Source organism: Macaca fascicularis, chromosome 6 (genome assembly GCF_037993035.2).
Source record: "Macaca fascicularis isolate 582-1 chromosome 6, T2T-MFA8v1.1".
Taxonomy (NCBI): Eukaryota; Metazoa; Chordata; class Mammalia; order Primates; family Cercopithecidae; genus Macaca; species Macaca fascicularis.
Window position 1 is genome coordinate 39,169,068 of NC_088380.1, and position 13,313 is coordinate 39,182,380.

The window sequence follows — 13,313 nt, forward strand, 5'->3', positions numbered from 1 at the left end:
AATTGTAGCATGTATCAGTATTCAATTTCTTATGGCTGAGTAATAGTCCTTCGTATGTATATAGCACAGTTTGTTCATCTGGTCATCCACTGATGAAAGTCTCAGTTGTTTCCACCTCTTGGCTGTTGTGAATAATGCTGCTACAAATTTGTGGACAATTATTTGTTTCAATTCCTGCTTTCAATTCTTTGGGATATCTACCTACAAATGGAATTGCTGGGTTATATGGTGATTCTATTTTAACTTGTTTGTCTTGGAGACAGGGTCTCACTCTGTCACTCAGGCTGGAGTTAACTTTTTGAAGAACTGTCAAAATGTTTTCAACAAGGCGGAGCCATTTTACATTCCTACAGGGGCTGTAATTTCTCCACATCCTCACCAACACTTGTTATTTCCATTTTAAAAATTATTATAGCAATTTTCATGGATGTGACTTGATTATTTTGACTTGAATTTCCTTAGTGACTAATGATATTGAACATCTTTTCATGTGCTTTTTAGCCATTTGTATATCTTCCTTGGATAAATGTTCATTCAAGTCTTTTGACTTATTTTATTTTATTTTATTTTGTTGTGACAGGGTCTCACTCTGTTGCCCACGTGGAGTGTGGTGGCGTGATCACGGTTCACTGCAACCTCTGTCTTCCCGGCTCAAGCCATCCTCTTATGTCAGATTCTTGAGTAGCTGAGACTACATGTGCCATGACACCCAGCTAATTTTTATATTTTTTTGGTAGAGACAGGGTTTTTCCATGTTGCCCAGACTCTTTTGCCTATTTTTAAAGTGTGTTCTTTGTCTTTTTGTTGCTGGTTTGTAAGAGTTCTTTATATAGTATGGATACTGGAACCTTATCAGATATATGATTTGCAAATATTTTCTCACATTCTATAGGTTGTCTTTTCACTTTTTTGATATTGTCATTTGGTGCACAAAATTGTTTATTTTATTGGCTATTTGTTGTTGTTGTTGTTGTTGCTCATACTCTGGATTCAGATCTAAGGACCCACTGCCAAAGTCATGGTCGTGGAATTCCCACTGAGATTATAGTTATCACCCTAACCCTTCCCAGCATCACATTTACAAAATATCACAAGGTAACTTTCTGGGAAGGTCCCTTTCCTTTTATGGGCATTCTTGTTCATCTCACTTTCATAGAATGAGTTGTCTGAGGTGTTCTTCCAAATTCTGTGGTTATGTCCCATTTGAATCTGAAGCTTTCTACTGTGTGGACCAATCACATGAAAAACATCATGTTTGTCTTGTATCCACCAGGGATGCTCGTCAGTTTATCTGGCTCCATACAGAGCCCCATCCTGTCACCTGTGTCCTGACCATGGCAGGACTTTGCTGTTGATGCCATGCAAAATACTTCTCAGACATTCCGTTCCATGCAAACTTCGATTGGGCCAATGCTCCTGTCTTAACAGTTGGAGGACAATAAAGGGGGACACAGGTGTTGGTATTAGAGAGATTCCTATTTAATTTCACATCGCTTTGTATATGTTATTTACCCTAATTGAGCTTGAGTTTCCTTATCTAAAAAATTGCTGTTTAACAGTTTTATAGCAGGCATTGCATGAAACAATGTAAGTAAAGGCCCTAGCACTGTGCCTGGTCAATAACATGTGCTCAATTTCGTTGTTATTTTTACTTCCCTATGAGAAAAATAGCATGTGCAGAATGGCAGTTTGGGGACATTTTTTCAGTATTGAAGATTGTTTCCATTTTTTGTTGTCAAAATGAGATAGTCTCTTACCATTTAAACTTAATGTTAGAGGGATTCAAATGAGGAGGGGAAATCCCCCTGAAACTGGAAAACTGAATGCTTAAAAGATGATATCTGTTATGCCATGGGTCATCAGATAGCAGCTGATTTTATCGATGCAGGCTTTATCTGTTCAATACCTTTGTACCACTCCCAGTTTACTTCTGATACCCTCACAGTTGAAATAGTTGAATCAGCAATACACAATTATTTTCCAATCTATATGGTGTTTTTCTCCTCTTAAGTGGAAAGTCATGATTTGTTTTTCTCTAAGAATTAGCAGTGACTTAACTCACTCAGTCAGGACACATTCTGTCTCTAGTGGCAGATATATCTGCTTAAACCTCTGTGTGCAACCATTTGCAGTGGCGCCATTGGTGGTTTATGCAGTCAGCCTAAGAGATAGGCTGCTGCTTCCCAGGGCCACCAACTTCAGCAAACCTGTTTCATGTTTGAATTCCTATTCTTTTACAGACTGTGTCATACCACTAACTGGTCTAAAATTCCAATCTCTTGGACTATTTTGTGAGTTCATCATGTCTCTCCAACTAACTTCCTTCTTTGAGCTAGGAACCTTGTCACAGTTGTTTCACCTCAAATGTCTGGTATCTTGCTGGTGTCATCGAAAGAGTTCAGTTAATTCTTGCTGGTCTTTATCTTTTAAGTTAAATACATTGAGACATAAATGACCATGTCTACAGATAAGACATGCTCCCACATTGTAGTCTTTTACCAAACTATAAAATATTGACTTTCAAAGAGGAAACTTTCATTTCTGATTTTCAGAAATACAACATTTCCATCAAAAAGTCCTCTTTCTTTTTTTGACTTGTTATAAATTTCCAAACCAGTTAGATTGTCCAATAAAGAATTCTTCTCTTTCGTTTACCTGTTTATCAATGTATGAACTTGCTGTATACTATTGAGCAAGTTACTTCATTCATCTAGATCTTAATTTCTGTGTCTGCTAAGTGATTTCCAAATTCTCTTCCACATTTCCAAAGTGTCTGATTCCAGGATGCACATATGAGCAATATTTTCCAGAGCTAAATAATGATGATATTAAAGTTTAATTATTTCTGACTCTTCAATCATGCTCCTATTAAATATTATTTCATGCTTCATTTTGATCTTTTCAGTCTTGGCTGAACGTTTACCATTGACTCCTGTGTCACTTAAAGTTTCCACCAATTCTATACATCAGAGTTTGCATTTACAATGGACTGTCCACAACCTTCCTTATCATCAGGAATTGAAAATGGTATTTCAGATCCAGATCAGTAGGATTGAAACATCCAATGTCGTCTGGGTGGTAAGTAATTTTTTTTGGCTCAATATGTTAAAAAGTCATCTTTAAAAAAAAGACACCATGGCTTTCTTTCATAACATCTGAAAAATTCTCGTTTTGGAAACATTAGCAGCTCAAAACAGTTTGTCTAAACAATTACATTTCTGTGTTTTCAGTTAAGGATAGGTAGGTAGGATGGAATGCACTAAGAAAATAGGTTTTCTCAGTTTTGGTCTGTTTTCTAAGAAGACTGTTGAGTCTGCCCTCATGAATACTGGATTCCAGAGAGCCACGAAGATTAACCATTTCATTCCTCCTACCTCTTTCTTCTCTGTCCCCCAGAGATTTTCCTAAATAAGATGTAATCATTTGGCAACATTTTTCTTTTGAATGTAGCGTCCTGACAGTTTCTTGGCCTGTACCCAGCTGAAATGCAAGGAAGAGTAAGTTCTAGCACTTAATGTTCCATCCAACAAGGAGCCATGTTGTTGAGTAATTTCCTGTGTCCTTTGTTGCCTCACATGTGGCTTTTTCCACAACAAATGAAATTAAGAAAATACTGAATTTCACACTCTTTTTGTCTTTGAATTCTTTGGGGTGGATTTTTCACTTAGTTCAAACAATTATTAGGTCAGTTTTGCCTGAGGTGTCCCCATCTAGGGCACTGCGACACATTAGTGGTTAATGATTTCCGTTTCTCATCTGGGAACTATAGTAGTCTATATGCACATAATGTTCAGTCATTTTCATGGGATATTTAAGGACAGTGGAATGTTTTCACATTGAAAGGAACTGAGAATTTTCCTGCAGATAAGAGAAGCCTAAGACTGTGCTTGGGCCCTCTGTCAGCTCAACCAGGCTCCACGCTTCACCCAGGCAGTGGAGGCTTTGGGTACACAGACACAGCATGGATAGTTCCTTTGGTAAAGCATACAAGTCACTAATTTTAACATTTTCAGTTTCTTTCCATATTCGTTATTGAAATTTGAGATCTGAGCAAGTTTAATGAAATTTTGACTCTGTCCATTTAGGATTCATATCAAGTCTATACTTCTACCTCTCAAAGGACAGTTTCCCACAATGAGACTTGGTATGGTGATTTTCAACAACAGCGATGCTTGTGTGTAGCTGTTTACTCCCTTCTATCAACACATCTTTCCACTATCCCACCTTACATTAGTGAGTCTGATTTTTGTATTTTTAATGGGTACACTCGTTGGTAATTTGGGACGAGTAAAACATAGAAGCAAAGGTCATATTGAGACTAAGGATTATCCACAAAAAGAAAAATTGAGGTGGTTGTGCTCGAGGAATTGTGGAAGACTAGCACTTAGCACCATTAGCAAAAATAACATTAACTGTAGACTACATGGATCCCGTTCTTTATTTTTCCAAAAGGTAACTCATATCTATTGTTTTGTTAGAAAAAGTAATATTAGCCATAGACCAAGTGGATCTTTTTCTTTATTTTCCTAAAAAGCGATTGTTCATATCTGTTTTCATATTTGATTCCTGTAAGAGTCCTCTTTTCAAGGGAAAGCAGCTAGTATAGACTATTTCTGTAACCTTCTAGGGCTCAAGACCCTTCAGGGTAGAGTTTTGCCTTGTCTGTCGTGTTGTCCTCACAATACTCAACCCAACCTGACTACAACAGTGGAGAAACCACAGCACAGAGAGGTTTGTTGTGTTGCTCCAGGTGACAGAGGCAGGGTGGCAATCATCCTTCACCCCTGTGCCCAGAAAGGGATGACAGTCACATGCAGCCCCAGGCCATCGGTGGGCACATGTCCTGTGGAATAGAGGATGCCTTGAGAAACGCTGTCTGAATCACTCATACCTGAAGTTGAGGAGAAATGTAAGATCCTCCTCCAGTTAAGGAGGACGATGCTGCTTCTGTTTAGACCAAAATCTCCCTTATACAGGGAAGTTCCCTGTAGTGCAAGTCTGAGAGGGTACCCTCATTCGTGCTGGGGGATGGGGTGAAGCTTCTGGACTCAATGTCTCAGACACCTCTGTTCCCAAAAAAGCCAAAGGAAGAGCGCCTTGACTTAGTTACTTGTAGCTGGACCAGAGGCACTGAGCTGTCTCCTGGATGGCACTGGCCATTTGGAACCCTGAACTGCATGGTCCTGCCCTCCTGGGTCATGGTCCTCCCCTTCCCTTTGCTTTATGATTTTGTCAATGGCATAGGAAGACAAAGTAGAGTAAGAGCTCAAGCTTGGAAGGAAGCCAGGTGTGGGAGTCAAACGTCTCAGTAACAAATCAGTGACCTCTGTTAGACTTTTGCGTAAATGTGTATGCCAATTTCTTGTGACTTGCTGATGTCTGCAAGGGTCAAATTAAACTTACCGCTTCAATGAATGAAATGACCCAAAGACAATTCATCATATTTAAAGGAAAAAAAAAATCACTGAATTGGGGAAAAGTTTTATCTCCTCCATTAACAGGACTGTAAAGACCACAAAGCAGAAGTTGAGGTTAAACAGGTTCCACACATAAATAGTGTCTGGGGGAAATACAACTCATTGCCTAGTAATGAAATGATTAAATCATTCAGTCCAGAGTTTTAGACTGTGCGCCCAGATCAGGCATTGTGCGCAGTGTGGGAATGTCAGCGCTGAGCCCGCTGGAAAGAATGAGGAGGTGAACACACAAATAGGCTATTCTACACATGGGCTGTGTGTGCAGATCACTGATGAGATGCTATGAGGTTGGGGTTAGGCCTCATCTTCTCCCACAATTTGGACAAAGGGCTGTTTGAGACAATATCCAAGAGGATTGAAGTTAATTTCGCAAGTAGAATAGAAAAGAGTGCTCTGAGCAGACCCAACAGGCATGAGCAGAGGCCCTGAGAGAAGGGGCTGGGGAATTTCCAGGCCTGTAAGCCGGCTGTGGTGCTGGATCCCTGAGCACATGGGGATGGGGGTGCAGGCCTTGATGCACAGGACCATGAGGTGCATGCTCAGGTTTTGTTTTTTTATCCCAAGGGCAATAAGAACAAAGGAAGTGGCAAGCTCTGATTTGAATAGCCGCACAGCAGAGTGTGGTGGGGAACTGGGGAAAGGGATGTGTGGCCACTAGGAAGCGAGCTGTGGGTCCAGCCAAAGCAGAGATGCAGGTAAGAGAAGCGACTGTGGGGTCCAGCCAAAGCAGAGATGCAGGTGAGAGAAGCAGCTGCGTTTGAGGGAGAGAAGGGAGGTAAAATTCAGTCTGTGACCTGTTGGCATTAGAGTGAGGTTGCCATTATTGATGTATTTCCTTCTGGCAGGGGTCGGGGGAAGAGAGGAAATATTTGCTCTTTTTTTTGAGATGGAGTCTCACTCTGTTGCCTAGGCTGGAGTGCAGTGGCGCAATCCCAGCTCACTGCAATCTCCGCCTCCCAGGTTCAAGCGATTCTCCTGCCTCAGCATCCTGAGTTGCTGGGATTCTAGATGCGCACTACCACACCTGGCTAATTTTTGTATTTTTAGTAGAGATGGGGTTTCACCATGTTGGTCAGACCGGTCTCAAACTCCTGACCTCATGATCTGCCTGCCTTGGCCTCCCAAAGTCCTGGGATATTTGCTCTTGAACTTTAAAAGTATTTAAGCAAAATGTACTTGACATTGCTCATGTTAAATAGTGAGAGTTTCATGGATCAGGACCTCAGAACGTGTTAAAGGAACATATTTTGTGATCTAGGAATAAAGTAATGCAATAAATGGAAATCAAATATAAACATTTATAAAACTACAGTCTGCAGAGAGTGAAAAAGGAAGCCCACAATTAAATGCCCCCTGGGTGGGATGTTCTCAGCCCAGGGCTGGGTTTAATTCTGTCAGGGGCACTGGTTCAAGTTTGTGACCTGAACAGGGGGCAGACATAAATAGAAGAAGGCCTCCGAGTTGCTAACTCCAAGCAGTGTGTGACATGTGACTTGTCCCATCCCCTTCACTGAGGACTTATTATTCTCCCTTAGAAACATGGATGCAGACTCGAACTCAGGTTCCCCCAGGAAGTGTCAAGTGTGTGTCGCCTCCACCTTGCAGCTGTGGGGCAGGAAACAGGGGTCTTGGAGGAGGCACACTGAGGAGAAAGCATGCCTGGAGCTATGGGGCACATGAAGAAGACAGCGTGGTTCCTGCTCCCTCAGGACCATGCTGGAGTCACAGCTGATACACCAACAGCTAGCCACAGTATATAGGAGGACCTCAGAAGGGGTGGAGACAAGAGGAATGCAGAGGAAAGAGCAAGAAAGGCTTCATGAAGGAGAAGGGGCATAACCTGGGCTTGAAGAACGGGGCAGATCCCCATACAGCAGGGAGTGGAAGATACCAAACCAAAGACACTGCCTGAGCAAAGACAGGTCTGAAATCATAAGGCATATCCAGAATTGTAGAGGAAGCACTATGTTTGGAGAGATGATTCCTGCAAGGGACTGCTGGGTTGGAGCCAGATTATAGAAGGCTTTGCATGACAGGGCAAGGTGTAAAGGAACCGTTGAAGCCTGTGGAATTAGAGAATGGAAACACCAGCATCGCAGAAAGATGAAGGCTAAAGGCTGTGTCAGAAGCCCAAATTACAGTTCAACTTAGACAAACTTCCTAGAGAACAGTGTAAGACATTTTGTGTCATTGACATCTTCAGGACCTAAGAGTCTGACAGATGGAGCCCAAGAGATGGAGTGTGGTCCATGTGGCCACCATATCTGAAAGGACAAGCGACAGAAAACCAAGGGAGACTCAGAGAGCCATCTGTCAACTTCCGAGAGAAAATGGAACTTCTGCTGTGCCATGAAACACTGCTTTCTTGACTGAGATCTGACCATCCTAATCCAAACCTTACCAAAGACGAATATTTTTAAAAAACAATCAGTTTTTTTTAAAAAAGGATGACTGTGTTAGTTCTCTACTTTTCAAGAACTTTCTTAGCAGATTCTCTGGGACCGGCATAGTGAACACCTTCTGTCTCTGATCTGTTCCCCCAAGACCTGAGTAGCCTCTGTCTTCTCTCCCAGTTGTTCCACATGAGTCCCCTGGAATTGGAAGACCATAGGGATTAGAAGCTGAGTTTTCAAAGGGCAGGAGGTCATAGCTGGCTCCCATGTGAGGCATCAGAGCATGGGGAATTGACTAGCAGAAATGGACTTCACTGGTACATATTGTAGACCTGCATTGGGGTCTTAGGTTTGTGCTTTGGGATAAGTCAAGTCAAGCTATTTTAGAGGATAAGATGGCTATGTGTTTCCAATTTTTTCCTCTTTGCTTTTAGGGGAATTACAGCACCCCTGTGAAGTGGAACCAGGTTCTGCATTGGAGCTGGGAATCGGAACTCCCTTTGGAATGTGCCACACACTTTGTAAGAATCAAGAGTGTGATAGACGATGCCAGTTTCCCTGAGCCAAATTTCTGGAGCAACTGGAGTTCCTGGGAGGAAGTCAGTGGTAAGAAGTGAGGTGGTTACAAGAGCGAAAAGGGTTAATATATTTTTTAATGAGGAGCAATAGTCAAATAGTGGAAATCTCCTTTGAGGAACCCTGGGTAGACGCTGACATTATTTTCCTTTGGCTCCTATGGGAACTAAAAAACACAGGTGTGAAACTTGGCACTGGAAGATATAGTCTGAAGTCTTACTTCTGAGCTTACTCATTGAGATAGTTGTGCAGATTGAGGCAATTTTGTATTTGTTTTCAAAACATGTAAAGTGTGTGTATTATAAATGTTAAGTGAACAAAGCAAGACATAAATTGTAAATATGTATTTATTTGAGCAACACAAAATGTATATGCATCTAGAGTAGAGTTTGGGAACCTTTTTCTGTGAAGGGACAGGTAAGAGATACTGTAGGCTTTTCAGAGCATACAGTCTCCGTTTTGACTATTCAACTCTGCTACTGCAGTGTGAAAGCAGCCGTAGACAGTGTGTAAACCAATGAGAGGGCTTTGTTGATAGAACTTTATTTGCAAAAACAGGGCTGGGCATGGTGGCTCATGCCTGTAATCCCAGCACTTTGGGAGGCCAAGGCGGGCGGATCACTTGAGGTCAGAATTTCAAGACCAGCCTGGGAAACATGGTGAAATCCTGTCTCTACTAAAAATACAAAAATTAGCTGGGCATGGTGATGGGCACCTGTAGTCCCAGCTATTCTGGAGACTGAGGCAGGAGAATTGCTTGAACTCATGAGGCAGAGGTTGCAGTGAGCCTAGGTCACACCACTGCACTCCAGCCTGGGCCACAGAGCCAGATTCTGTCTCTCACACACACACCAAAAAACAACAGATGGTGGACTCAAATTGTAGTCCCCACCAATCTAGTCGGGACTTGAAGGGCGGAGAGGCGGAATATGGATAAATGAAAGTGGTGAAGATGAGATTATGGATAAGTATATTTTAAATATTCTTTAATACTGATAATTTTGTTGTAATTAAAATTTAGAGTGGGTTTTGTCAGTTTCTTTTGCTCCCATTAAACTAATAATAATGACATAATAATAATTGAATTAAATCTATGACCTAGTCACTTTTTAAAATACTGTATGTATTTAGTTCTCATATCAGTCCTATAAAAGGACTTCTTATCCTCGCTTCACAGAAAAGGAAACTGAGGCACTGAGAGGTTAAAGAAGCCATGTAAAGTCACCTTGCCACTAAGTGTTGGAGCTGGAATTCCAACCTAGACAGTCTGACTCCAGAGGTCATGTGCTTAACCATTGTATCCTACTACGGAAAGGAGTACACATCCACAGGGAAAGATATTAAAAAGATAGTAAGAGGTTGGGTGCCATGGCTCACATCTGTAATCCTAGTACTTTGGGAGGCCGAGGCGGGCGGATTGCCTGAGCTCAGGAGTTCGAGACCAGCCTGCACAACATGACGAAGCCCCAGCTCTACTAAAAATACACAAAATCAACCGGGTGTGGTGGCACATGCCTGTAGTCCCAGCTACTCAGGAGGCTGAGGCACGAGAATCGCTTGAACGTTGGATTTTTAAAAAGCTTTAAAAAAATGAACTTTTAAAAGACCCCTTACACTTGAGGGACTGGCATTTCTGAGAAGGTAGGAAGAGATATGATCTCCAGTATAATGAAGAGATTATGAGGGATTTGGGAGCCGTATAGACCTTGCCATTCTGAATGTGGCTTCGCCACTTTCTAACTGAGCAAACTCTGGCTAAGTCCTACCTGACCCCTTGTTGTAAGGTACTAAGAACGACATGAGATACTGTACATAAACACTTAACATGGCCTCGGGCAGGGCTGGGACTTGCTAGAAAGCAGTTACAATAACCCAGCAATAGCAATCATGCAATCTTCAGGTGGTAATAGTAATGTGCTGTCTGTGGCAGTAAGAGCAACAGCAGTGGTATCAGTGTAACAATAGGAGCAATGGTGGAAAAGATTGTCTTGCATTCACCAAAGGGTAGAGGTTTGGCAGAGAAATTTAGGTTGCTATTTTCTCCAGAAGGTAGAAAAAGCTAAAGTTATCTGCTGAAGGCAAATGGATAACTTGTTTTAAGAGGCTTGAATTTTGAGTGCGATTCTAACTTGGCTATTTTTTTTTTTTTTCTTGCAGTACAAGATTATCTTGGACGGGGCACATTGTTCGTTTTCCCTAAAGATAAGCTGGTGGAAGAAGGCTCCAATGTTACCATTTGTTATGTTTCTAGGAACATTCAAAATAATGTATCCTGTTATTTGGAAGGGAAACAGATTCACGGAGAACAACTTGATCCACATGTAACTGCATTCAACTTGAATAGTGTGCCTTTCATTAGGAATAGAGGGACAAATATCTATTGTGAGGCGAGTCAAGGAAATGTCAGTAAAGGCATAGAAGGCATCGTTCTCTTTGTCTCAAGTAAGTATGCAAATTCTCTGTGGCCCTTTCTTCTCATTTCCTGGGGAATAGATTAAATCTCCTTTACTAGAAGACAAACACTTCCACCCACGATCTTGATTTTCTTTTGTTTCCCAAGTTTTCTAGGAGAGGCTCTGAAGTTGATGACCTTTAGTAATGTTTCCAGGATTTCCTGTTGTTTTCTTGTCCTTACTGAGAGTTGTATTCCTAGAGATCAATAGTATTAAATAGAGACAGTTCAGGTCATGACCTGGACCACTGGGAAAATACCTTTTTTTGCCCCACCCATGCTGGAATTACTTTGGGATCACAGAGGGAGGGTAGGGGCTGTAGATTGGACAACCACGGAGTCAGCCAGGGTTGTAGCCCAGGAGATCTGGGTTTTAATCTTCTTTCCCTGGCTGGGTGTGTCATGTTGGCCAAGTTTCCTAGCCTCTCTGAGCCAGTTTCCTCCTTTGTAAAATGGGGACAGTGATGGTGATTGTGAGGATTAATGAATGTGGGTAGTGCCTGGCCACAGTAATAGCTGTGTGCAGTAGGAGATCAGCAAATGGAGGCCATTACTGTTCTTAACTGTGCAGTAAATTGGTTCCATTGGATATATTAGTGGAGTGGGAACATTTTGATTTTTTTTTTTTTTTTTTTTTTTGAGAAGGAGTGTCGCTCTGCTGCCCAGGCTGGAGTGCAGTGGCCAGATCTCAGCTCACTGCAAGCTCTGCCTCCCGGGTTTACGCCATTCTCCTGCCTCAGCCTCCCAAGTAGCATGTGCCACCTCGCCCGGCTAGTTTTTTGTACTTTTTAGTAGAGACGGGGTTTCACCGTGTTAGCCAGGATGGTCTCGATCTCCTGACCTCGTGATCCGCCCGCCTCGGCCTCCCAAAGTGCTGGGATTACAGGCTTGAGCCACCGCGCCTGGCCTTGATTTTTATATAGATCTGTGTGTGCACAACTAGTGACCTCCTGTATTTTGTTTTGAGCATCTCCTTCCCCGGCACAGTAGGGAACATCTCCCTCCCTGCCTCCCTTGCCAAAGGAAGTCTCCAGTCTCCTGGATGCCTGGTTCATCTATGTCCCCTTAGCATGGCCACAAGAGGCAGCAGTAACTCTGGGGATTCGGAGGTGCTTCGCCATTCCCCAAACACGCAGCTCCCGTCTGTTGAATTTAGCAGGTTCACAAATCTGACTGATTCTCTCGCATCCCCAAAGCATTCTGTGAGCCACGGCAACCAAAATGAAACACTGGCAGGCACTGGGGATACAACCCTTGTCAAATGGATACAGCATCAGCCACTTGCATGACATGGACCATCCATGCCCTTGACATCTCAGAAAATCACAAGGGCAGGAAGGGGAAGGGGCCAATTTGAGGTGACCCCTGAAAAGTGACTTTTGGAGGCTGTTGATAGGTAGCCTTCCACTTCAGTCACCCCTTCATTGTTCAGAGTAACTCTGTGGCTTCAGACTCTAAACAGAGCTTTCCATTTGGCTTATCTTCCAATAAAAAGATTTAACTAGGTATGTTTTCCTTTGTATGGACAGAAGTACTTGAGGAGCCCAAGGACTTTTCTTGTGAATCCCAGGACTTCAAGACTTTGCACTGTACTTGGGATCCTGGGACGGACACTGCCTTGGGGTGGTCTAAACAACCTTCCCAAAGCTACACTTTATTTGAATCGTAAGTTGGCTCTGGTTCCATTATTGAAGAGTTCTTCCTTGTTTGAGGTGCTTGTGACAACATGGCAAAATCTACACTTAGATGTTGCAGGAAATTTGAACAGGTATTTCAGAACCACCTGCCAAGGTCAAGAGGAAACCTTTAAGTGGTGACAAGTGTCTAATACTTTCTACCTGAGGTTTTTTAAAAAGGACCATTTAGCATAGCGTGGTAAGAAAGACAGTTAATGTGTACCTTGACGTGAAAATAGTCATATCTGATAATCTGGGTCTACCCAATTTCTGACTTTTTAGGAATATTCCAAGTAAATTAAGGGATGTTCTCGCCACCCATGGGAAGTCAGTGATTCATGTTAAGACATTTCAGCACATATATCAAATTTGTAGAAACAATATTTTCATTATTGGTATTTGTTGGTGATGGATCAATGCCGTTATGGGGAACATAGTTTGACAGTCACTGAGTATGCCCTGGGGGATAAGGGATACATTTGCTTTGATGGAAGTAAAAACCTTGTAATGTATTATTTTGTTTTGTTTTTTAAGATTTTCTGGGGAAAAGAAACTTTGTACGCACAAAAACTGGTGTAATTGGCAAATAACTCAAGACTCACAAGAAATGTATAACTTCACACTCATAGCTGAAAATTACTTAAGGAAGAGAAGTGTCAATATCCTTTTTAACCTGACTCATCGAGGTGAGACTAGAGTTGTCACAGCCCACCGTGGCTACTAACATGTCTTTGTTTGA

General features: G+C 42.1%; 1 protein-coding gene across 16 annotated transcripts in view; it reads left to right on the plus strand.

The window, feature by feature from the left end:
* Positions 1 to 13,313, plus strand: part of OSMR (oncostatin M receptor) — a 95,598-nt gene that overhangs the window by 27,368 nt on the left and 54,917 nt on the right. For 13 of the 16 annotated variants that reach the window (XM_045393652.3, XM_045393656.3, XM_045393655.3 and 10 more), the window contains 5 exons: positions 2,906 to 3,078; positions 8,305 to 8,476; positions 10,604 to 10,888; positions 12,428 to 12,563; positions 13,109 to 13,260. In XM_045393652.3, coding sequence (XP_045249587.2) covers positions 2,906 to 3,078; positions 8,305 to 8,476; positions 10,604 to 10,888; positions 12,428 to 12,563; positions 13,109 to 13,260 — 918 coding nt within the window. Of the gene's footprint in view, positions 1 to 2,905; positions 3,079 to 4,085; positions 4,234 to 8,304; positions 8,477 to 10,603; positions 10,889 to 12,427; positions 12,564 to 13,108; positions 13,261 to 13,313 lie in introns of all 16 variants that reach the window. The other 3 variants (XM_073993340.1, XM_073993341.1, XM_073993342.1) reach the window with 1 other exon arrangement.